General features: G+C 38.1%; 2 protein-coding genes and 1 pseudogene across 2 annotated transcripts; 1 reads left to right on the forward strand and 2 right to left on the reverse strand.

The window, feature by feature from the left end:
• Nucleotides 1–3,562: 3,562 nt before the first annotated feature.
• On the reverse strand, nt 3,563–5,567 carry LOC125188578 (large ribosomal subunit protein eL19y-like). The gene is made up of 5 exons (XM_048085512.2): nt 5,409–5,567; nt 4,607–4,729; nt 4,067–4,380; nt 3,887–3,945; nt 3,563–3,795 (listed from the first exon to the last, which is right to left on the reverse strand). The coding sequence occupies exons 1-5, from the start codon at nt 5,518–5,520 to the stop codon at nt 3,771–3,773; spliced, it is 633 nt and encodes a 210-aa protein (XP_047941469.1). The 5' UTR covers nt 5,521–5,567; the 3' UTR covers nt 3,563–3,770.
• Nucleotides 5,568–7,527: 1,960 nt separating this feature from the next.
• Nucleotides 7,528–12,503, reverse strand: LOC125189925 (putative GTP diphosphokinase RSH1, chloroplastic; annotated as a pseudogene).
• Nucleotides 12,504–24,646: 12,143 nt separating this feature from the next.
• On the forward strand, nt 24,647–25,396 carry LOC125190717 (uncharacterized protein At5g01610-like). Its single transcript, XM_048088091.2, has one exon. The coding sequence runs from the start codon at nt 24,733–24,735 to the stop codon at nt 25,213–25,215; it is 483 nt and encodes a 160-aa protein (XP_047944048.1). The 5' UTR covers nt 24,647–24,732; the 3' UTR covers nt 25,216–25,396.
• The last annotated feature ends 210 nt before the right edge of the window (nt 25,397–25,606 follow it).

The raw sequence follows: 25,606 nt of genomic DNA on the forward strand, positions 1-25,606 counted from the left end.
TTAGTGAAATGTAAAGTCCACTATCAAAAATAGTAAAAATGAAAGATGACAAATTTTTGGGACGAACAAAAAGGAAAATAAGTAACAAATTCTTGATGGAGTAACTTAGAAATGCTCTAGCCTGCATTTCATTGTATGTTCTCTTTAATACTATACTTCTTTGTATAAAGCATAAATATGTCGAATTAGCCGATTTGGTTAGCTATAATTAAAAGTAGGCCACGAACTTAAAGTGAAAAGACAATTTTACTCAATAATTTGAATATTACTCCCTTCTTCCTCTGAAAATAGATCAATTTTAAAATAATACAAATTTTAAGATGTAATCTATATCTATAATATGTAAAGAGAATTTTAATACTCCTTATTTACAAGATTGCAATTTTTAGGGAAATGTGATCCTTGGTTAGAATAAAAAAACCAAAGTTATTAGAGTGTCCATAGTGGTAGACACCAACCACGTAACGGCCCTGCCACAGCTACAAAAATATTTCCATAGCCACAAAAACATTTCTACGGACACAAAAACTTGTCCAGCCCAATGGACAGCCACACCACAGCCACAACCACAAATCACATTATTTAATCAATTATTGAAATATTTTAATTGGATCATAATAAAAATTATCAGACGAATTAGAAAAAAAAACATCACTAAATTATAAGAAAAGAAAAAAAACTAAATAATCGTTGTATTACAGATAGGGTGAAAACTATACAACGACGGTTAAATAAAAACACTTAAACATACACCGTTGCCGCCGCTCACTCGGTGGCATCATCGGTCCCTATCTCCATCTTCATCCCCCATTGCCGCCGCCGGGGCTGTGTTCTCCGTCAACCCCAGCTCACTCCTCAGCCTCTGCATGATGTCCCAATGCACCGCCTTGGTGACCGGGTCGGTCGCCAAGGCGTAGGCGTTAGCGATATCGCCCAAATGCTTCAGCATCTGGAAGTTCAAGTTCTTGTCAAACACCGTTGCCCCATATGACAATCCCAGGTGGGATGCAGATGCGGCCGCACCGGATCAGGAGGCTCTGGCATCTCGGATAGTGGATTGCTGGCCTTGGGGACGTCGGTGGTGGGTGAATGTGGCGGAGGGCTCCTCCAGGCTCTCTTGACTGAGGTCCACGAAATGTGAGCCGTCGCCGCTGCTGCTGTAGTTTTCGGCTAGGCCGAGTCTCGTCCGCTTCGGCCCAGACCCACCCTCTTCCTCGAGAGGGCCTTGAATTTCGGAGAATCCTGGAGAAGGACATATTCGTCCCAGCAGGTGAATCTGGGGTGCCCACCGAATCAATGCATCTCTAGCGACAAAGTCTTTATGTCGGCTTCGCTACGGCTGCTCTCAGCCGTGCGGAGGTTGTTCTCCTAGATGTCCGAGAACCTCTTGACGGCGGCAACAATCCTCCCCCATTTTTTGCGGATCTGGTCCTCATTTGCTCTGGGGTGTCATCCGGCTTGAACTCGTTGTATGCCTCGAGGACACGTCCCCAAAATCCAGACTCCGTCTGATTAGTCCCAACTCGCGCATCCGACGTGATGGCTTCTCGGGCCTTAGCCACAGCAATGACTCCTCTCGCGAGTAGTACGACGCCGCCCCACTGCCAGACATCCCGCCACTGCTGGAACTGCCGCCGCCGCCTCACCCATCACCGCGACCGCGACCGAGGCCCTGACCCGTCCGACCCCTTACTGGGCTCTCGACGCGTTCTTGTACCGACGCCGATGACTGGGGTAGTACAGTCGGCTCCCACCGCAAAGGACTCGAGCCCATCTGCTCAAGTGTGAAAGTATTAAACTTCCCCAAAGATTTGGTGGGTTGGACATAGGAAGGAGTAGAGTCCGGTCGCGGATTGTTGACCGCTTTCATGTTGGGCCGGTAATCCCCAAACGACGAACTCGGATTTCTCGCAAGCCTCTGATACGAGGACTGACCCGAAAATGGGGTGTCTGCTGCCATGCCTGGGTAGGCGTCTGGCCCCCGGGCTGGTATGGGGGTTGCGTATAGCCACCCCACCCCTGAGATGGATGGGGAGGGGGGCTGGATCTCCACGTCTGGGGTGGAGGTTGATGATAATAGTTGCCAAACCCGACGTCGACGACGTGGTGGTACCCGCTGCTCGGGTATCCGGACTCTCCAATGCCGGGGGAATCACTATCTGCCCTGTACATATTGCCTACAAATAAAAATCTAGATTTATGAAAATATAGATGTGGAATTATAGTGTGGATGTGGAGAGAATGAAAAAACAAATAAAGAATTGTAGTGTGGATGTAGAAAAATTCAGAACAAAAAAAAAAAAATTCTGGCGCCGGCCGCCGGAGACGCACCCCCACCGCCCCTTCCACGCCGCAAACACGGCGATGCCCCCACCCGCTGACCCCGCCACGGCTGCACGCTTCCAGCAGTGGTGCGGCGCGGCGGCCGCCGGGGCACACCCACTGCTAGACACTCTTAGCCAACTCCATTGTCCAATACTACAATACATTGTCATTGGCTTCACAAATAAGTTTTGAAAATAATGAATAAATTTATTGTTTAAATTAATTTTTGTCGGTTACTACAATTTAAAAGTCTCAAATACTCCTACTTAAAAGTAATTGATGCATTGCTCATATTTGGAAATGTAAGATTTTTTTCTTCAATGTCTCTATTTATATGTATTAGTAATTTTTTTTTGATAGATGTAAGATGATGTTTCGGTATAGAAATGTCTGTTGTTAAATTATGATTGCTCTATTTGTAGTAGAGTTCTATTTAATCAACATATGTGTCTGTATTGGTATGGTGATTTGGTTTCAAACTTATCCAATTTTACCTATAGTTTTCTAATAAATTAAAACTTATATACTATCCTCTGTAATGACACTTAATTCTTATTTTTAACTAATTAAATAACAATATGAAAATAGTGACGGAAATAAATTGGGTCATACATCACATAGAGGGTTAACACTATTTATAGAAGTAACAGAGACACGGAAAGGAAATGTAATTGTAGTATTGGTTAGTGAAAAATGATGTTGAAAGCAACGAATAATTTCGCCTATTGACATAGCTCGGAATAAAAATCAGTGGTCCGAATATATTGTACTAATTAGTTGGATGCATCACGTAAAAATATATTCATAACTAAATTTTTACTCGCCAACACGTTAAGGAAAAAAAGTTACCTTATGAAGCAACGCTGATTTTGCTCGTAGTCATAGCTCGAAAAAAAAAATTAATGTCCGATTATATGGTAATTAGTTGGATACATAACATGGAAATATCCACACCGCTGAATTTTTACTCACCAACACGTTCAGAATAAGCATGTGAAGCAGATCAGAAGACAAGTGGTTGCCATCGAATCCTTTTTTTTTTGCAAGAAAAACAATCTCTAGCAGTATTCATGTGAGGAATATAATTTCACATCTAAAAAATTCCAATTAATATAAAATCAGCATTCATAACAGGAGACCAAGAAGTCGGATTATAACAAACAACTCCGATTTATGCAAAACTAGCCTTGTGCTATATGCTTGTGGTGGATGATTGCTATTAATAAAGAACAGGACGTCAAAGAAAATAAAGCAATCTTTCCAGAGAATAAACTGTAAAAGGAAAACATAAGAGCACACTTGGTCAACCAAAACATAAGTTGTGTATCAATAATCACAGTTATGTGATGACGATAAAACGATTTAAGATACTAGTTGTGATACTAACAAAACCATTGAGAGAGCGTAGAACGCTACCACGAGCACATAAGCGGTCATCTGACATCTCACTTCTTAGCCTTCTTAGTACCTCTGCATCACCGATAATTTGAAGACTGTTAAGTCAAACTAGATTGTGTGGTAATAAACCAATTGAAATGGCATATACATGTCAGTCACTTACTGAGACGTAGGGACAGGAGTGGCCGCAGCTGGTGGTGGTGCTACTTTCTCCCCCGGTCCCTGAATACATACAAGAAACAGTAAGAAAATCCGGTGTAGAATGTTTCTTTATAATATACGTGCATGTTCTAATACATGAGAGTTATTAGTAAGTCAGGGAAAAGAATTCAATCAATGTTACCTGTGCTAGTCGTTCTTCTCTTCTTGCAAACTTCCTTTCCCTGCTAGCTTTGTTCTTAGCTCTCTTAGCCTCAAACTGGTCAGACAGTGTCTTCTCCCTAGCCTTCTCAGCCTTAGACTTGTGGATGCTCTCCATGAGAACACGCTTGTTCTTGAAAACATTACCCTTCACTCTCATGTACATGTCATGGTACATATGCTTGTCAATCTTCTTAGATTCCCTATATTTCCTCAGCAATCGTCTTAGCACTCTCATTCTCCGCATCCAAAGAATTTTTGTGGGCAGCCTTGCCTCCCTGGTACCCTTTCTTTTACCTGTATTCATTCAGAAATTCACAAAAAATTATAAACCCACAGTAATGTGAAGTGGGTTTAACCAAATGAATCCATTCTATGAAATCCATCTTAGATAGAGTCTCAAAAAGAAAATGGAATGGGAATCTTTAGACTTTTGATTTGACTAACAAACAACCAGACACTTAATTCATTTCAGAGTGATCCAAACATGCATTAAAGCTAGACAAGAAGTGAATGACTGTACCATATCCAGAGTGTCGACCCTTCCTCTTGGCCTCTTTCATCCGACGAGCCCTTGATCGTGAATGAATCTTTGTGGGCTTCCTGATAATGAAACCATCCTTGACCAGTTTCCTAATGTTTTGTCCTACATCAAAAAGGAAGAACATTACGAAACAGAGCAATGAAAAAATGACTGGTAGAAATGCATTACAAATGCTAGGAATTTAAAAGATCAATACTGAGTAGAACTATGTACAAAAAACAGATGACTGGATAATGTTAGAGTAATTAATTAAACGGTATTTTTTCATTCAAAGAGATTCTGTTGATTTTTAGGAAAAATATAGACAACAAAAATTAGGTCAGACTCAAAAAAAATTCTTGGCACGGCAGTAGAGCTTTCACTACTTTGTGTTCCAGATTTGAACAAGCTGAAGCGTTTCCCAATTTCATCCAGAAACACACTGACAGATAACAATCGACTCTAGGTAAAATACGAAGCATAACTGACCGACACATCAAAAAGCTAAAACTACTAAGAAATTTAAACCAAGTATCTGCAATCCGAAATTATCCACTGCTCTGAACAATGAAAAATCAATTAAACAAGCTCAATGAGATTGATCAATTAAACGATGAACCAACAACATAAAGCGCATTTCCATCTAAAACAATCCAAAACATATGAAATCCCTCACAGCCATCAATATTAACATCCTAATTTTCAAATTAAGCATTTTGCAGCTAGACATAGCGCCAATAGAAACAAATTGCACAGATCTCAGAGAACCAGAACCACCAGCAGAAAAGGTTCGAGAGCGTACGAGAATTAGCCATGGAGATTTCGTTAACTTCATTAGGGTCAAGCCAGACCTTGCCCTTGCCGCACTTGAGGACGCTGGCGGATAGCCGCTTCTGCAGCTTTAGCGACACCATTTCTGTATCTCGCAAAAGGAGGAAAAATGGTGAGCGGAGAAGATGCAATTTTATAACGCGATGGATTAGGGTTATATAATATAATTGGGCTTTCGTTTGTGAAATTAGTTGGAGTTTATGAATAAAGTTTGGGCCTATATTAATTGGGCCGATCTACATTTCTAATCATCAGTCCATGGGAATTGGAGATTTGTGAAATTAGTTGGAGTTTATACCTAAGCAATCTTATTTTAGTGCTAATGAAAATATTACAGCATTTGCAATAACTTGTCAACGAAATTCTTATGATTTTCCTCAAAAAGAAATTGGAGATTTGCAATAACTTACTACCTCCGTCCCTGAAAGTTTGACACAGTTTACCATTTCGGTCCGTCCCTGAAAGTTTGACACACTTCACTTTTTACCATTTTTAGTAGTGGACCTCATATTCCACTAACTCATTCCTACTCACATTTTATTATAAAAGTAAAAACTAATACTCCCTCCGTCCCGACTAAGATGACACATTGCTTAGCCGACACGAAATTTTAGGAGTTATTGGTTAAAATGTTTAATTGAAGAGAGAAAATGTGGGGGTAAGTATTAAAGTAGAGAGATAAAGAAAGATCAATATTTTAATAGGAGTGAGAAAAAAGGGTTGAGTGTATTAATTGGAGAGAGAAAGTTTCCAAAAAAAAATGTGTCATCTTAGTTGGGACCAACTAAAAAGGAAAATGTGTCATCTTAAGCCTGACGGAGGGAGTACTTTCAAAGTAGGACCCACATCCCACCAACTTTTTCAACTCACTTTCCATTACATTTCTTAAAATCCGTGCGGGGTCAAAGTGTGTCAATATTTGGGGGACGGAGGTAGTATGACTTAATGGTTTAAGAAATGATACTGACTTGGATATAGAATTGACAAGAGTGATACGACCCAAGGAACTGTGCTCAATGAGTGCACCTCATTGAAGATCCAAGGGGGACCCGTGACGAGAGCCAAGGCGTGACGTCTCCAAGGAGGAGTCTCCGACCTCGTCCAAAGGGTGTTGCAAGAGGAATCGTAAAAGCCCGGGATCGAACTCGCCATGAAGACCACACTCTTAGCCACTCAAGGGAGCACACCTTGAGGGTTCAATATTTGTCTGATCGAGCATTGGGGAGTTTGCCGTGGGAGTTCTAGTGAGTTTTGGCTCGGCCGGGCGAAATAACGCTACCTATCGCCTGACCAGTCGATTGGGAGTATGTCTTGCGGATTCCAAAGAAGTTCGCCCGGGTCGGGCAATTTAGCGTTGTCCGAACGCCCGATCGGGCGCGTCCGTTGCTTTGATTTTTAGATTTTGTGGACCATTTTTCTTGGGAATGAAGCTCTAGCTATAAATACTCTTTTGTATCATTTTGATAGGGGACTTTGATGAATTAATATTGTATCTCCTCTGTGAGTTTTCCCTTTGAAAGGGTTTATGGGACGGAGGGAGTACAACATTTATAAACACTCCTTCCTCCTCGTAATCCAATAATAAGAAAAAACTGCAAATAAGTTTGATGCAATTAGCATAGCATATATTCTTACAAACTTTGTCAATGAAAAAGCTCATGATTTTCCTCATAAAGGCTTGTTTGTTTTTAGACACGACAAATATTACAGAAAGCTCGTTTGAACTCTACTGCCTCAACTGTCTTGTTGAGGTTGGTGCAAGCATTGTGATTAAATAAAATATGAGACTGAAACATTATAAATGGATCGAGAAATCCTGCGCGTACATACAAGCACCAAAAACATTCATTTGAATGGAAACTGTGCTCATCTCATCGACCAATCCATACTGTATTTTCACTACTATACCAACCCTCTTCTTTCTATGTACAGATTTCGCTACCATTATACCGTTTGTATTTGATTATAGGGTTTCAAAAGAATTTGAGAACTAGAAGCTGGATAATCCCAAATCCACAAGGCAAAACTCATTTCTATCAGTGACAAAACTTAATCCCCAGCTATTAGCAGCTGAGCTGAGTGAACTATATTTAATACTCTAGGAGCTGGCGACTCTCCGATGAGTTCAGCCAGCTGCAACCGGTTGACCACCCCAAAACGCCAAGGATTAGATCCACCTTCGAGCAAGCATTGGCCTGGGACGAGGAAAAATACACAAATGTTAGTTTAGGATCAAGTGAGGGGGATATATAGATTTTGGGATGTGTACCAAATCATCCATGCTGGCTTCGACCTGAAACAACATGATACCCATTCCCTTCCTTGGATCAATTTCAACCTGCCAATTTTGTACAACATCATATATAACATGTCAGAAGAGACGGATTTTGTAAACGTTAGGAAATAGTTAAAGGAATTGGACGAGTTATTGTTAAATCCAAACTCACAGCACAAGAACATAGAGTAATTCCTGCAGCTACAAGTGCTGATGTGACATCTGCCATCATCCCTGAGTATTAATATACATCAGAATTCGAGCAAAACAAATAAGAACAATTGCTTAGTTTGTTTAATGGTGAGTTCATGAGAGCAATTCAGAAAATCATTATTTTAGATACAAGTGGTGCACAAGAAAAGACTAGTGGCATAACCAACCATTGAACTTACCTTTACGGTCTATGCAGACTATGGACAGCCACTGGATAGAGTTACCCTCGAGGTTGTGCCAAGACATAATCTTGCTAGCTTGTCATACCTCTAGTCCTGGTAACACTTCTATGTGCAAAGGAATATTGGCAAGAATCATCTTAGCAATACCATTTCCTTGAGATAGCACCTCTCCTTTGGCCTTCAAACTCACATGGTGCATATTCTTGTTGTGCTTCCCATTAACAGTTGGAACCTGGATCTTCCTCTTGTCAAATTGGAATATATCTTCACTTCCAGCTTTTGAAGATGCTATTTGCATGACATTCCTCAATAATTTCTGCCACGTATGTTTAGCCCCCTCAGAGTAATTTACTACTGGTTCTTCTTTGCTTTCCTCTTGAGATTCAGCAACAAATTTCTCCACAGAATCAGCAATTATTTCAGTTGCTGATAGTGCAGCTTGTTCACTCAGAAACTGCTACAGGGGACATGTAGTCAGGCAGAATAATTATAAGTAAGTAATTAAAAATAAGAGTAACTCCAAAAGTAACCTACTTTCATTATCTTATGTCGAGCACTTCGTGTTTTTGCATATTCAAGCCACTGCTTGTGTCTCTGAAAGGCAGATTTATTCGAGAGACCCTGAAATGAAACTCACATGAATATGCAAGATAGAGCTCGTACTATATCCTATATTCCAATTGTGGATAATGCATGATAGCCAAATCTCAACTTTAATGATTTCGATATTGAAATCTAATTCTAGATTTAAATTAATTCAACCACAACATATAGACTATAAAGTGGAGATAGATTACTAACCTCCATCCATGCTTTTCTTGTGTTGAAGAAGATGTTGAATCCACCTTTTGATGATTCTCCTCTCCTTGACCTCAACCCTTCTATTTGATTCCTTTAATGGATAAAGAATCAAGGGCACTTTTCTATATATATATGTATAACTATATATGTGTGTATAAATGCCGACTGAATACTGCAAGCATTTGTTGGTGTGTTTAAATTATGAATAGGCCATCTCTTTATATAGGCGTATACATGCCTCTTCGTGGACAGACCAATGGATGTGTCTTTCCATTTGGAAACCATAATGCTCTAATTAGTCAATCGACACACCCATTCGGTAAAATCAGTTTAGAAACTAATTAGAAACTGATTCCTCACATTACACACATGCACGTCCACATACTTTTATAAACATGCAATACTTATAAATATTACAGTTAATTATAATTAACTGCCATAATTATAGTTAACTTAATTAATGCATGTACGACAACACACATATATAATCAATTCATTTATACATACATATATGTATTCTTTTCGTATAATATAATATAATATATATTATATTATATTATAATATTATAATTAGAGGTAGGAGAGGAGGGTTATCAATACACCCGATTCTAATTCTTTAAATCGAAATCGATCCATCACGGTGTCGTCTTTAATATTAGAATCTCTTTTAACTTTTAATATTATGAACTTGAAATTTAATTTAAACCAATAAATACATAGGTCACATAAGAATATAAATATTCTTACATTCTCCCACTTGACCTTTGTATCATCTTAATGGTTTAATAACCATAATGCGCACTTTTATATCAAGTTCAAAATATCCTTTAAATACCATGACAAAATTAGAATTGATCGAATCATGGCGGTCACACATCATTAAGCGACATGATTCCTTCCATGTATCACATATCAATTCCAACTTTACATTGTCCTTTCATTGAGATGAACTTTTATTCTTAATTTATCATATGTTATCCAATAACCATAATTGTATACAAACTATAATGATAACATATTCAATAAACAGAAACATAACTTTTATTGAATTCAAAGCGTCTTACACTTTACAAGCATAATACAACTAAAATAGCAAGGCTTTATCTATAATACCCATACGCTCTACATGGCCAATAAACATTTTGGGTGTTAGTCCTTTAGTTAACGGATCCGCTACCATCATATCCGTCCTAATATGCTCAAAGAACACTCTTTGTTTCTGCATTTCTTCTTTGACAGATAAGTATTTTAACTCCACGTGCTTAGCCCCTTTCGAGTACTTATCATTCTTTGAAAAGAAGACAGCTGCGGAATTATCACAATAAATTTTCGGCGGCCTAGCTATAGAGTCGACAATTCTAAGCCCTGAAATAAAGTTCCCAACCACAATCCATGAACAGTGGCCTCAAAGCATGCCACAAATTCGGCTTCCATAGTGGAAGTAGCAATGACAGACTGCTTTCCACTTTTCCATGACACTGTTCCCTCGGCTAAAAGGAACAAATAGCCAAACGTTGATTTTCTACTATCAAAGCACCCGGCATAGTATGAATCTGAATATCCAATGACCTCTAGATTATCGGATCTTCTATACGTAAGCATGTGCTCTTTGGTGCCTTGCAAGTACCTGAGGACTTTCTTTGCAGCCTTCCAGTGATCCATTCCGGGATTACTTTGATATCGACCCAACATACCAACCGCAAAGGTGATATCTGGTTGCGTACATGTTTGAACACAGTTCAAACTCCCAACCACTGATGCATATGGAATTCTTTCCATTTCCTTACGCTCCAATTCATTTTTAGGACATTGCATTTTGCTAAACTTGTCTCCCTTTTGAATTGGAGCAATCCCTATAGAGCACTTTTCCATTCTATATCTCTCTAAAATCTTATTGATATATCCTTTCTGAGATAAACTTAATAATCCTTGTGACCTATCTCGAAATATTTCTATTCCGATCACATAAGATGCATCTCCCATATCTTTCATTTCAAAGTTCTTAGAGAGATATTTCTTCACATCATGTAACATACTCATGTCATTTGCAGCAAGCAAAATATCATCAACATATAAGACTAAAATTATAAACTTACTCCCACTGATTTTTACATAGATACATCGATCAACAATGATCTTTACAAAACCATATGATACAATGATATCATTAAACTTTATATACCATTGTCTAGAAGCTTGTTTTAGTCCATATATTGACTTTCTCAGCTTACATACTAAGTGTTCTTGTCCTGTTGCCAAGAATCCTTCGGGTTGGTTCATATAAACTTCCTCTTCAAGTTCTCCATTTAGAAAGACGGTTTCACATCCATTTGGTGTAGCTCGAGATCATAATGAGCCACCAAAGCCAAAACAATTCTTAAAGAATCCTTCTTTGAAACTGGAGAGAAGGTTTCATCAATTTTAGAATAATTTCTGATATGGCTCTCTCAATACAGAAAATACCTTTGCAGCAACCATTTTGTTTCCAATTTCAGTGTGGATCATATACGCATAATCAATCAATGTTGCCCCTTTAGGAAGATTCTTAATCTGTTGACAGAAAACTTTATAAGTACTAATAATAGAGTCTATTACAGCAGACGCAAATTATAATATTCTTGCCTCTTCCCTGGGTGTAAATACAAAGACACGACTGCCGAGAAGATCCCTAGTGACCGTGTCAACAAACTCCCTCGAGCTCATATTTCCAACAAATTCCTCCAGCCACTCCCTGATTGCATTTAGCCAGCTTATCTATGAGGAAAATAAAAATCATTTGTTCATATAATTAGTGACTTAATCAAAGACGCTAACCGGGAAATTCCTATATGGATTGACATGTGAGAAACTAAAAGTAATGTACTATACCCTCATAGCAATATTAGCATTGTTAAGGCAGACTGCTTTCATCGTTGAATAGATCGTTGAATACTAGTTCTAGGTAGTCTTTTTTAGTTCAAATTATAACACTCTTTCATCGAATTTTTGTAATCTTGATTATCATAAATACCAAAAGGAAGATAATGCATGGCAGCAAATTTAGCTATAACTTCAGTAGTATGCTTATGATCATATCTTAAAAGAGCGGAGGACGGCGTACCTGTTTGAGACGAACCGGAGGCGGAGCCATGGGCACTCGCACTTTGGAAGTTGAGTTGGGTTTGGCTAGCGCTATGCCCATATAGTTCGGGATGAATCGTCTGCATGTGACGGATGAGAGAGCCATATCCCCCGGACTTCTTGAATTTGTATTTTTTGGTGCAGTAGTTACAATATGCCATAAAAAATATCGGCACTTCATTAGCGGAAGAAACTATTGGGACCTTTTTGAAATGTTTCACAAATATATCAGATTTATATTTAGATTTTTCTCCGCGGCCGTCTTGTGAAAGGGGGGGGGGGGGGGGGGCATTTCCTTATTTTCGTGGTCACCGTCACTGTCCTCATTATCATCGTTCAGATTAACATTAACGTCATCAATATCGTAATCATCGACCGAGATGTAATTATTAGCATCGGATTCGGCGCCATCCGCACCATGACCACCCAATTGGGCTAGTGCAATGGCTGCAGCTGCACGACGATCTTCTTCCATAGTAGTATATGTACGAATTAGAATTTAGAAGATGAGCATAGAAAAATCATGAACTCAAACTTATTAAGTTATGTATAAAAAAAATAATATGCAAAATATTTTATAACTTACTTGTAAGCGAACAGCCTCAGCATGGGAAACCTCTTCCAAAATTTCTCGACGAGTAGGTCGTCGTGATTTTTTCGGACGGGTAGATTGATCTTCGGCAATTCCTTTGCCCCGTCGATCACGGTCACCACCACCACGAGAAGAAGACATATTTTTTTTTATAGTAATGTAGTTGAACAAGTTGTAACTAATATAAAGAGCAAATTATGAAAATTGATGAACAACTTAGGTAAACAAGTAGAGAGCAAATTGAGAGAGCCATATCAGATTATTTCTCGATTATACTGTTATACATTATGTTGTCATGATCCAACAACAACATTGTGGCTAAGTGGCATTCTCCACCTTTATAAGGTTGAGAGACTAAAGATCAATCCCAGTAAGCCACCCATTACCAACTCCCAAAAGAAGAAGAAAAGTTCTGCCAGATAAGCGTTTAAATAGATGTAATCCATCCTTTACTCATTAATTCTCTTATTTTCTAGAAGTTGTACTTGCAGATAATATAAACTGCAAGTTAGAGGTGGCCACGGTTCGAAAACCGTCGGTTCCGGTTCGTTGAAAGCTTGAACCGTAACCGGCCCGGATACCGGTTATCCAGTTCCGGTTTAACCACCGGTTACCGCCGGTTCCGGTTAATAACCGCCGGTTTTTCACCGGTTCCGGCGGTTCCGGGCCGGTTCCGGGCCGGTTCCGGTTCGGTTCCGGTTCAGTTTTTTATTTATTTAAATCTTAGAGTTATTTAAATCTTAGAGTTATAACTTTTATTGCAATTCTATAGTAAAATCCAAAGAGAATTGATAACGATAACGATAAAGAATTGCAATTTTATTGATTTGAAACTTTGAATGTAAATTTCTACAATACAATTACAAGTTACAAAATACAACAATACAAGTACAACTATACACTTGAATTTAAAATTTAAATACAAAATTACAATTTACAAAAAACATATTAAAAGTAAAGTTGAAACAATTAGAAAAAAAAAGAAATAAAAGGAAAAGGACTTGAGCTCAACTTAAATTTAAAATTTAAGTTGAGGTGCCTACGTATCCTTAATGCTCAATTGCATTGAGGAATCAAAGTCCACGTAGTTCTCTTACCTTGCTTACCTTGTTGGTTGGCGGTTGACGACGGTTGGCCTTCATTCTTCCCCTTCATCCTCGGTGTCGTTGAAGGTTTCCTCACTCTCTTCACGAGCATCCCAATCTGGTTCTTGCGCTCTCTTTGCAGCTTTTCCCCAATCATCAAGTAACATCACAGCTTCCATATTTCTCGCGGAGAGTTTGCTTCTTCTCACGTCCAAGACATATGCTCCAATACTGAAAGCGGACTCGACGGCTACGGTGGAAGCCGGGACTGCAAAGATCTCCTTAGCCATTGACGCAAGTATGGGATGATCTTTCTCGTGTGTTCTCCACCACTCTAGGACGTCGATTTGGGCAGGTGTAGGACCTGCATCACTAAAAGTATGGTGGCGTGCTTCCAAATAAAAATCTAACTCGCTTACCGATTCCATTGAGGTGGACCTTGAGCTTGAGCCTGTGCCGTAGCCGTATAAGTCGGCTAATTGTGATTGAGCATCGGGGTCATCATAAGCAAAACCAAAACCACCATATTGCTGCGGTTGAGGATCAAGTTGTGTACGTGGACGAATTTGGTGGGTACGGTTATACTTTTCTTCATATTCGGCAAAGAGAGTACGCAAACTACTTTCAAATTGAGCTTGAACAAGTGATCTATCAGGAATGGTTAGTTCAAAAACTCTCGAGGTTTCATCATCATCATAAGGCAAATTTTGAAGTGGACTAAGATCAATAGAATGCAAATTTTGATAATAGAAATCTAAGATCTTAGTTGTGCCAGCTAATTTCCATTTTGGATCCAAGCACTTAGCAATTAAAAACACAGTTGGAATTTCACTAAAATACTTCAACCATTTTTCAATCATATAAAATAAAACACACATTAACTCACGAGATCTAGCATTTTTCATGCATGTTTTAAAACCAAGTGCTATATACATGCAATGCTCTAACACACGAACAGATGTGCAATAGTAAACACTCGATAATTCAACGGTCGCACATTTGAAAGCTTGAACAATTGACATAAACTCATGCTTTGGTCCCAACAATTAGGCGTAAGAACTATATCACCATAGGGATTAGTTCTAAAAAAATCGCACAAAGTTCATAATATTGATTTTTGGTAGATCGTTGAATACTAGTTCTAGGTAGTCTTTTTGAGTTCAAATTATAACACTCTTTCATCGAATCTTCGTAATCTTGATTATCATAAATACCAAAAGGAAGATGATGCATGGCAACAAATTTAGCCATAACTTCAGTAGTATGCTTATGATCATATCTTAAAAGAGCGGAGGACGGCGTACCTGTTTGAGACAAACCGGAGGCGGAGCCCTGGGCACTCGCACTTTGGAAGTTGAGTTGGGTTTGGCTAGCGCTATGCCCATATAGTTTGGGATGAATCGTCTGCATGTGACGGATGAGAGAGCCATATCCCCCGGACTTCTTGAATTTGTATGTTTTGGTGCAGTAGTTACAATATGCCATAAAAAATATCGGCACTTTATTAGCGGAAGAAACTATTGGGACCTTTTTGAAATGTTTCACAAATATATCAGATTTATATTTAGATTTTTCTCCGCGGCCGTCTTGTGAAGGGGGGGGGGGGGGGGGCATTTCCTCATTTTCGTGGTCACCGTCACTGTCCTCATTATCATCGTTCAGATTAACATTAACGTCATCAATATCGTAATCATCGACCGAGATATAATTATTAGCATCGGATTCGGCGCCAACCGCGCCATGACCACCCAATTGGGCTAGTGCAATGGCTGCAGCTGCACGACGATCTTCTTCCATCTACAAATAGTAGTATATGTACGAATTAGAATTTAGAAGATTAACATAGAAAAATCATGAACTCTAACTTATTAAGTTATGTATAAAAAAAATAATATGCAAAATATTTTATAACTTACTTGTAAGCGAACAGCCTCAGCATGGGAAACCTCTTCCAAAATTTCTCGACGAGTAGGTCGTCGTGATTTTTTCGGACGGGTAGATTGATCTTCGGCAATTCCTTTGCCCCGTCGATCACGGTCACCACCACCATGAGAAGAAGACATATTTTTTTTATAGTAATGTAATTGAACAAGTTGTAACTAATATAAAGAGCAAATTATGAAAATTGATGAACAACTTAGGTAAACAAGTAAAGAGCAAATTGAGAGAATGAGGTAGAGAAAAGAGAATTGGAGATTGAGAGAGAAATCCTTGTTAACACAAGAATGGGGTGAGTAGAAGTGATGAAGAAGGGGGTATTTATAGATAAAAATGGGGGAAAAATCTGATATTAAAAAAAAAAAAAAAAAAAAATTGAAATTCAAAATTTGAAAACGGTCGAAAACCGCCAGTTTTCTGACCGAACCACTGGCTTTCTGACCGAACCGCCGGTTTGTGTCAGAAAACCGCCGGTTTCTGACCCTACGCTGCAACCCTAAACCCTACGCCTGAACCCTAGCCCTGAATCGTCGGGAACCGGCAGTTTTGTGTCAGAAACCGTCGGTTTCTTGACACAAACCGCTGGTTTTTCCGACACAAACCGGCGGTTAACCGACCTTTTCAGACCTACGCCTGCAACCCTACGAACCTATCGGCGAACGGCTACATATTCTCGGTTAACCGGTTAACCGGCGGTTCCGAACCGGCGGTTAACCGTCGGTTCCGGTTACTTATTTTTTGAACCTTAACCGGCCCGTAATAACCGTGTAACCGGATTTCGAACCGTCCGGTTCCGGTTCCGGTTCCGAACAGCCGGTTGGAAACCGGCGGTCCGGTTTGGTTTGGCCACCTCTACTGCAAGTCATATTTCCATGTATAGTATCTCTGCGTCGCATATTTATGATCAATAAAGTTGAATATCACATGCTGTACTAATAAATGAACTCTTCAAATTACAATAATTAGCTTAAAGACAAAAACTATTTTATTCCAGTTACCTCCCATAAGCTGTCCGGAGAAACCTTGCAATGTTCTGAAGAAGAATAAGAAGATGGAGAACAATATAACTTCCATTTGTTGCAAATAGAATGTCCGGTACTTGCTTTCGCAAGACCAGAGGTCTCATAAAAGCAACTTTCTCCACAATTATGAACTTCACATCTCTGGCAAAAGAATAACGAGTAGATGTCCATTAGCAACCGATGATAGTTCATTCCTCTCTATGGGAGTAAAGTATAAAATAAAGTATCTATGGCAGAATAGGACATTATATTTCAATTGTTATAATTCTTTTATGGAACACGTAATTGTTAATCCCTAGTTCCGATAATTATATTCTACCCCAAAATTGAAATGTGATAAAAACCGTTAGGTACTTAATCCCCCAGTACACTTTTGTGATGTTCGCCTAATTTAATGCATCCCAGCATTGCATATATGTAATCATGAATATCACAGAAAATAACATTATAGGAACAATTCTACCAGACGCCTGAGGAGGGTGTGCAGTGCTTGCAAGAAATCCAGTCAGCACCCTCGGAGCTTTAGAAGCACACGATAACATGCTGCAATCAAATCGGCCGGCCACGTCCCCATTCTGCAACTTGCATACCTTCACACATTCGATAGAAACTGCCCAAAAAAATCATCAAAAGCAGAATAATCACATAAGACCATTCAAAGAAACCAAATTCCAAACATATAATCCATAGTTCCAACAAACTCAACTACACCAATCAACTTAAAACTGAAAAATTAAGTGAAGAACTATATTTCTGCACATCGCCCTTTCCACTCAAATGAAACTATACCAAAACCTCCAATTAAAGCGGCAAACACATAGTATCTCATTCAAAAAACGACAGAACAAACCATACCCTACTCGCCTAAGAAAAGTGCAGTAAAATAACACCACCTTTAACGAAACCAGTAGAAAAATAACTGAATGATTGAGAAAATACCTGACATTGAAGAAGGCGACGTCATTTTTAATCCGAAGCATCGGCGAGGAAACTAGACACTGAAATAGAATCTCAACCTGTAACAGACCGCCCTCCTAGGGTACAATAAATGCGGCGGCTGTTACCCAAAACTGACTTAAAAGCAATCGGAACATAGGCTAGGGTTTCATTCAAGGAGGTTAGACCAAAGTAATTAAAGGAATTGTCAAAGCAATAAAGACATCAACTTAACCTAGAAACTTAAATAGGTAAACGAAAAGGGAGTTTCATAAATGACGATCAAAACTTAAGAGTATGACATAGGTTTCAAGATAAAGTCACAAGAAAAGTATAAGGCCTCAAAAACGAAGAAGAGTGCCAAATAACCGAATCAATATCAGAGTGTATCAAAACTTAGCGGAAAACGATCAAGAGAAAAAGGGCAGCTATGTATGAAGACACAACTACGCTTGCAGTTCAAAAACATCCACCTTAATTAATTAACATGCTCAACACCCGCCACCGCTCGTCGCCGTTCAACCTGCACATAAGGAAAACACATGCAGGGCTGAGTATTTTGAAATACTCAGTGGACTCGTTGCCAAAACACTTTATTCAATAAGTTATGCCACCCTTACCAAGTGAACTCGAGTTTTAAGCAATTAAGAAAAATATCACGAGTATCACAAAATATTTTCCATAGACTGGCCAATCAAAATAACTCCCCATTTTCCTCAACCAAATCCACAATCACAATCATTCCATGGTGCGACGAAAGTGTGGCCACACTTTTCGCCCACGAGACCGGCCGACTAGCAAGGACGGCTCCCGATCCCCTCGTGTACACAGCCTGGTAGGGCTTGCGGCCCATACTCAGACCCGAATTCGTATAAACATATCCATAGCCCTAGCCCAATGGAGCGAACTCACAAACTAGGCATCAGGCGCACAATATCACAATAAAACAGACATAGGCATGGCATAACAGTTAAACCACCCTTATAACACCAATCAACATTTTTAACCAAAATAAAAGAGAGTTTTAAGAGTAAAGCCCACCTCGACTGCTTAAGTTTCAAGTAGTTTTGCTTTTTCCGTTATCTGGCTTCGCAACCGAGGTTTCACCTTTTTATTCACATAGGCACATATTCACAAATCAGATTCAATCACGACTCTTAACTCATGCATGTCTCAATACTTCCCTCTTTCCCATCGACTTGTCTTAATCATCATAAATCATTAAATTCAAGTCATGCTTATCATATATATATTTTCCTTAGTGTTTCAACTCTAGATCTATCATCAGCATGTGTTACACAAGAGTATTCAGCCATCAAGCACACCACACATACCACACACACACACGACACATACTCACACACACACACACATCACTCACACACCACACACACTCACATGTTCCATATTCCCTTTCCCTTTTATCCCAAATTTCACTCAAAGAAGATGCATGAGGGTTCAAGAATACCGATTCATCGGTTAGAAAGAAGAAGAAGATGAAGAAAACTTATATATAAACAAAGTACCTTTTTAGAGAAAAACAATCGGTAGAAACAAAGTAGAGACTTGGTTCTTCAAGAATTCTTGGATTAAACTTCAATTCTTCTCTAAAAGATAGCAAAATTATTGGAGAGTAGAAGAAGAAAAATTTGAGAGAGCGGGGAATGACGGGAAACGAAAATTAGGGGGCTAGGTTTAGGGGTTCTCTTATTTATAGTGCTCAACAAGATCTTTAGGTAAATAAATAGAATATTTGGTAAGATTTTATTCTCCACAATAAATAAATAAATATTATGGAGTAGGGAAGAAGAAATACCAAAATAGATTCTAAGGCATAAACACCAAATTTTCAAAAATTTGGCCCTTCTAATTAGCCATGGTTTTGTTTTGTTATATTTTACGGAGTAGAATAAAATATCACGGAACAAAATAAAATAACATAAAGAATACTCCCATGGAAAAAGAAATAGGCGTGTATTTGGCTATTCAAACTAAAATAGGATATGGCAAGATCTCTTGAAGTATGGAAAGATTTGGTAGAATATTTAAATTCTAGGTATGGAAAGAAATCAAACAAGGGATTAACTAAAATAAAATAATTCTTTTCTCCCCAATATGTGTGATTTTCGAAAATCACTCCTATTATTCTCACTCACCCTTTAACAAATAATTTATCTAATAATTTAATTAATCACATATGCCACATCATACTAGTCAACAAATTTGACTTTTCAAACTTCTCAATCAAACAAACTAATGCCATCAATTCATTTATCGAATAATTCACTCCTTCCACGTCATCAATAATTAATTCTAGGGCTCAAACTTTAGGGTTCTAAATTCCGGGATGTTACACAACCACAAATCCTCAGCAGAAACCACGAAAGATGATTCCACAGCTAAATTAATGGAACACAACTGAGCTATAATCTGTACACACAAAAAAACTTTTTCCCTTCCAAAAACCTAGAAAATTCTCCAATTTAAAACAGAGTTAGAGAAGATTTAGATGGAAATAAGGTAGTGAAGAAAATAGTGAGATAAGCAACAAGTAAGAGAGGGATAAAATGGAGTTTTAGTCGAGGCCACACAAATGGAAATTGCGTATGAAAGATACTCCACAATTCTATTTTCCCGGTTGGATTTATGTCGTGATTTATTTATTATTTTTATGTTTCTAATCAGTATCTAAAATTTTAACGGCGCAAAACAAATTCAACTTCCTCTGTCAAATTTTTCAGGGACGGGGACGGTGACTACTGAACCGGCGGTTAAAATTGAAACCGTAACCACCGGTTACGATTCTGAATTGAAACCGTGAAAATATATCCGAACCAAAATCGTCGATTTTTGAACCGTGGTTCGATTCAAGTTCAAAAATTTTCAAACCATAATCGTGCCGGAACCACCGGTTCCGTGCGGTTCCAAATCGGAATTACTTTACAAACACATGAATTTAAAATTTAAGAAATCAGATTACTTTCCCATATAGAATCCTAGCAACCAAACATGGCCTCAGTCCAAGCCAATACTTTAAAAAAAATAGATATAATTCGCGCAATTTGAAGTTAAATTCACTTGACTTATCAAAATATGAGGTCATGACATACATATTCTTCAAAATTAAAGATTTTTATCTATTTCTCTTTTTCTCATTTTTTTTCTTACTAATATCACACCATGCAATACACGTCATTTATTATACACTAAAAATAGAAAATAAATTAAATTATTTATTAAAATTAGCCCATAAATATAGATTAAAATCTTTTTGGATATCCAATAAAAAAATGCAAATAATCATTAACAACATACAAAAATTAGAGTTGAGAGTGTATTTGTACCAGTAAAATAATATAGTATTAATAGAATAAAGAAAAAAAAAATCATCAACCACAAAATCGAGTTTATGTTATTTCAAATTTGAACAAATAGAGTTTATGTTATTTCAGTTTTGATGAAGGGACAGAACAAAACTTCGAATTTTGACGTAAATAAAGTGAACAATGTAATGAGAAATTACGTGCGAGTGAGTAGATTTATCATTTATGGCACCCAAATACCTATATATTTATAATGCAAAGCAACAAAATTACTCTGTAGCTATTCCAAAACTTTTTCACTTTCCTCTTCCAAAGCACTTTCAATAGGCGTCGATCGATCGGGCGCCGATCCTGCATCGGCAACGCCCGGTAGGCGTCCGCCGATCACCGCCGCTTGGCTCCCCTCTTCCAATAGGTGCCGATTGGAGCTCCTATTGTGAATGACTTAATATTGAATCTCACAACTTAATCCTAGATTAATAATTATATGATAATTAGTTATAGTCAGCTCCCCCGGCTAAAATAATTTCACAACTTAATCTTATAGATGGATTATCCCATGTAGTCATGGCGATTGTACGACAAAACTTGACTCGACTTATTTTAACACAAGTAATACCCGCAAGTGTATGGGGCTAGTGTAGCAATTAGCAAGCAAGAGTATCGTATCCCACAGAGACAAGATTGTATCAACTTAAGTACCACGAACAAACTTCGACTACTATCTAGACAATCGAAAGAGAATTGGTTTTGTTCTAACACTACTTTAAGCATATAACAAGAACAAGGAATTAAAAGTAACAAGAGGAAAATGAACACAAGTGAAAAGATACCACAAAGAGGAGAGTAGAGTTTTGGATCCAACTACAATGGAATTGTCGTGCGATTGATTCAACAACTTCGATTACCCATTTTATATCTCTAGGGTTACTAGGAAAGTTGCTAGTCTAGGTTGAGCCCCCTCGCGAGTGTACTCACCCCGTTGATTAATCCTTAATATTGAAGTCTCCTTCTAATATGTTTAGATTAACTCCATGGAACAAAAGACACAAGCCCTCACTAAGGTTCCCCTCTCTCGAGTGCAGATTATCAAAGTGATGCTCACTCTTTTATCAAACCTAGATAGGTATCTCTCGATTACAACTATAAAGGTAAACAAACCCAATTGGTAGCTAAACAATTGAAATGAAAAAACACAAGAATGAACAAATAAACCACAAGAGCTAAGCAATCTAAAGAAATCACTGAATTAATCACAAACATCCATTGTAGTCTACACCAAAACTCCACAATAAATTTAGCTACTCATTTCCTTCATGAAAATCAAAACAAAGGATTCAATCAAATACATAATAAAGCAAATAGATACTCTTGTGGAACGATTCTATGGATTGAAAACTTCAATCTCTCGATTTGTAGTCTTCAATCGTCAAATCTCTCTTCAAAGTGTTCTTGGGAGGTGTAGAGTGTGTGGTAGGCGGTAGAGTGTAGAATATGTGAACTCTAGGCGTTCTTCCTTTTAATCTCCCATAAAAATCGTATTTTTGGCATAAAAATACGCCAAAATAGCGTACCCTGTCGGGTGGAATTATAAAGAGTAAAATTCACCCGTCCGGGTGGTCATTTTTGACCAATTTCTGACTCTTTTAGCGCAGAAACACCGTACCCGGCCAGGTGGTTAATTTACCCGGCCGCGTGAAAGTTTCTGGAACGCGAAGTGTTCTTATAACGGCCATAACTTCTTCTACTCAACTCCGATTGAGGCGTGCGAGATACCCACGCGAAGCTCTTTCGAAGATGGAGAGATTGATATGCATTAGGGGCTGATTAGACTTCAAAATCTCCAGTTATTATTGTCTCAAACCAAGGCTTCTGCACATCCACATATTTTGTACCTTTTTCTCCACATTCTTAACAAAATGGTCAACATATCAACATAATAGAGAAGTTGATATAAACATGCCCAAGAATAGACAAAATATGATCAAATTCATACAAAACCACCCTCTAAAACCAAGTAAAATCCAAGTATGTCAACGACACCTTAGACCAAGTTTATCAGTTGATGGAGGCCGACCTCCATGTCATTACACACTTAAAAAAAAATAGAATTGATGGTCTCCCTCTTTCTTTAACCACGGTCGCATGGAGGCCAACCTCCAACCACTTGGTTGCCCATGTCATTTCATTCATTCAGCCAATGAGATTGTGTCAAATAGTATAATCTCATTGTATATTTTTAAAATTATATATAACTTTCATATACTTATTATATAAAAAAATTATACCAAAATTCTTAATTTTTCATCCTCTATAAATATAGACCATATTTACTATAGTTTTGTATAAAAAAATATCATCTTTTCACCTCATATAATCATTCTTCTTTAGTACAATTTCATGTATTTTTATTTGTTTGTTTTTACAATTTTTAGTTTGTCATTTATTGTGCTTTTTATAAATTTTATTGTGCAATAGTAATATTTCATGTAATAATAATATTATTAAAAATAATAAAAATAAATATATAATGGTGTGATTGGGTGTCATTGATAAAGCTTTTAAATTGTATGCTTGGGTTGAATATTGATGATGTGAAGGATAATAGAAATTAATTAAATGTTAAAAAATTGGATAGTTGGAATGGATTGAGTGGTTGCTGATAAACATGTCTCATTCGAACAAAATGCTCATTCTTTCAACCAAACTGTCGACACTGACTCATTTCAAGCCCGAGGCTTTAATTCATTTATTTCTAATTCAATGTCTCACTTTCCTTAGGATAGTAAACTTCTCATCTTGAAGTGATTGAAAATACTTTTGTTCCACTTAAGCCAACACTTAATAATCCAGCATTATGACCGTCCATTCAGTAAATATGATAAACAACTACATTCAGTTAATATAAATGGTGGTGGGTATTGTCTCTTGAATAAGAGACGAGTAAAAAATGGTGTAGGGCTCATAAATTGTTGAAGAGATTGAGACAATTAAGATCAGTTACGGTTGTGTATGTCCTAAAATATTTTTTTTCATTAGAATATAAAATAAATAAATAAAATAAGAAATGAATAAAAATTAAAATGTAGCCATAAATATTGTAAGAGAATATATGATTAATTGTAGATGTTGGTTCATAAATAAGTGAATGTGGTAAAGAGTGATATTAAGAACGAGAAATAAACACTGCATTATGGATTGCCTGAAAATCCGTGTTTTAACATCGAGCAACTTGAAAAATTAACTAAATAACATAGTAGAAAGAATGAGTTGAAATATTTTGTAAAATGCATACTAATAAACGACTGAGTGACCCGGTTGATTTAATTTAAATTGTTATTTAAAAATTTCCATCTGATTAAACGAGAAACGATTAATTTAAATATTAGCGCATTCATAATGCGTGCCAGGTCAGCCACGGTATCGCTCGTTGAAGGAAGGGGGTGCGGCGGGGACAGTGATTGTGGGCAGAGAGGGCGCTGCTCTCCGCTAGTTAAAAGTGCATGCCACGACGCTAGGGGGGTGAGTTCAAGGGTGGAGGTCGAGTTTTAATTTTTTTTTTTATTCCAATTCAGTAGCTTCACCGGTTTGCTTATCGGTCCAATTTTTAAAATATGGATGTGAAATGGCATGGCTTGATGTTGAAAGAGGAAAAAAAACACGTTTCTTTGGAAGTCGAGCTGCAACTACCACCCCAATTATAAATATAGTCCCAACAACCAAATCAGTCTGCCTCCTTCACTTCATTCCAAAATTCATCATCAAAATTTCCCCAATTTTTACTCTCTCCCAACACTCGCCGGAATCCATGTCTACGACCGCCGCACGCCTCTTCCTAATCCTCTCCCTCCTCTCGGCCGCTGCCGCTGCAGCCAATCCCCCCTCAGTCTACGAAGTTCTCCAATCCTACGGCTTCCCCGCCGGCCTCCTGCCCCAAGGAGTCACAAGCTACGAGCTCGACACCACCACTGGCAAATTCTCGGTGTCCCTGGGCGGCAGCTGCAGCTTCTCCATCAGCGGCTACGTTCTCAAGTACAAGAGCACCATCACCGGCACCATCGCAAAAAATAAGATAACAGATCTGAACGGGATCCAGGTGAAAATTCTGTTTTTCTGGATCAACATCATCGAGGTCACAAGCGACGGTAACGAATTGCAGTTTTCTGTCGGAATCGCGTCGGCTAATTTTCCGGTGGATAATTTCTTCGAGTGTCCGCAATGTGGTTGTGGATTTGACTGTGTGACGCGGAAGGCTCAGGCTCAGGCACTGCCGCTGGTTCAGTATGATTAGATTTAGCGTCGCCGATTTCAGAACTCCGGCGTCAGGGGTTTTGCAGCAAGCCAGCAACTCGTTTTTTTTTGCTGAGTAGTTGATGCATTTATGTAAGTTTCTACTAGTAATTTTGAATATTCAGTGCTCATAACTTCCACTCTTTAAATTCCTATGAATAAAACTGACGCTTTAGGATTTACTATATGTTTTAATTGTTATTCATGTTTTTAAAAGTTTATTCTTCAATAAATAAATGTGTTGTATTTGACATATTCTTATGCATACAGCTCGATCTATATATTATTGCCCGTCCCATTACAAAAATATAAAGAAAAATAAATGAAAAAAGTAGCACTAGTAATATATGAATCCTAATTTTTTACTCCCTTCATCTTTCAATATGGGTCCT

Source organism: Salvia hispanica, chromosome 5 (assembly GCF_029641045.1).
Source record: "Salvia hispanica isolate PSC_SH4W2 chromosome 5, Shi_PSC_v1, whole genome shotgun sequence".
Taxonomy (NCBI): Eukaryota; Viridiplantae; Streptophyta; class Magnoliopsida; order Lamiales; family Lamiaceae; genus Salvia; species Salvia hispanica.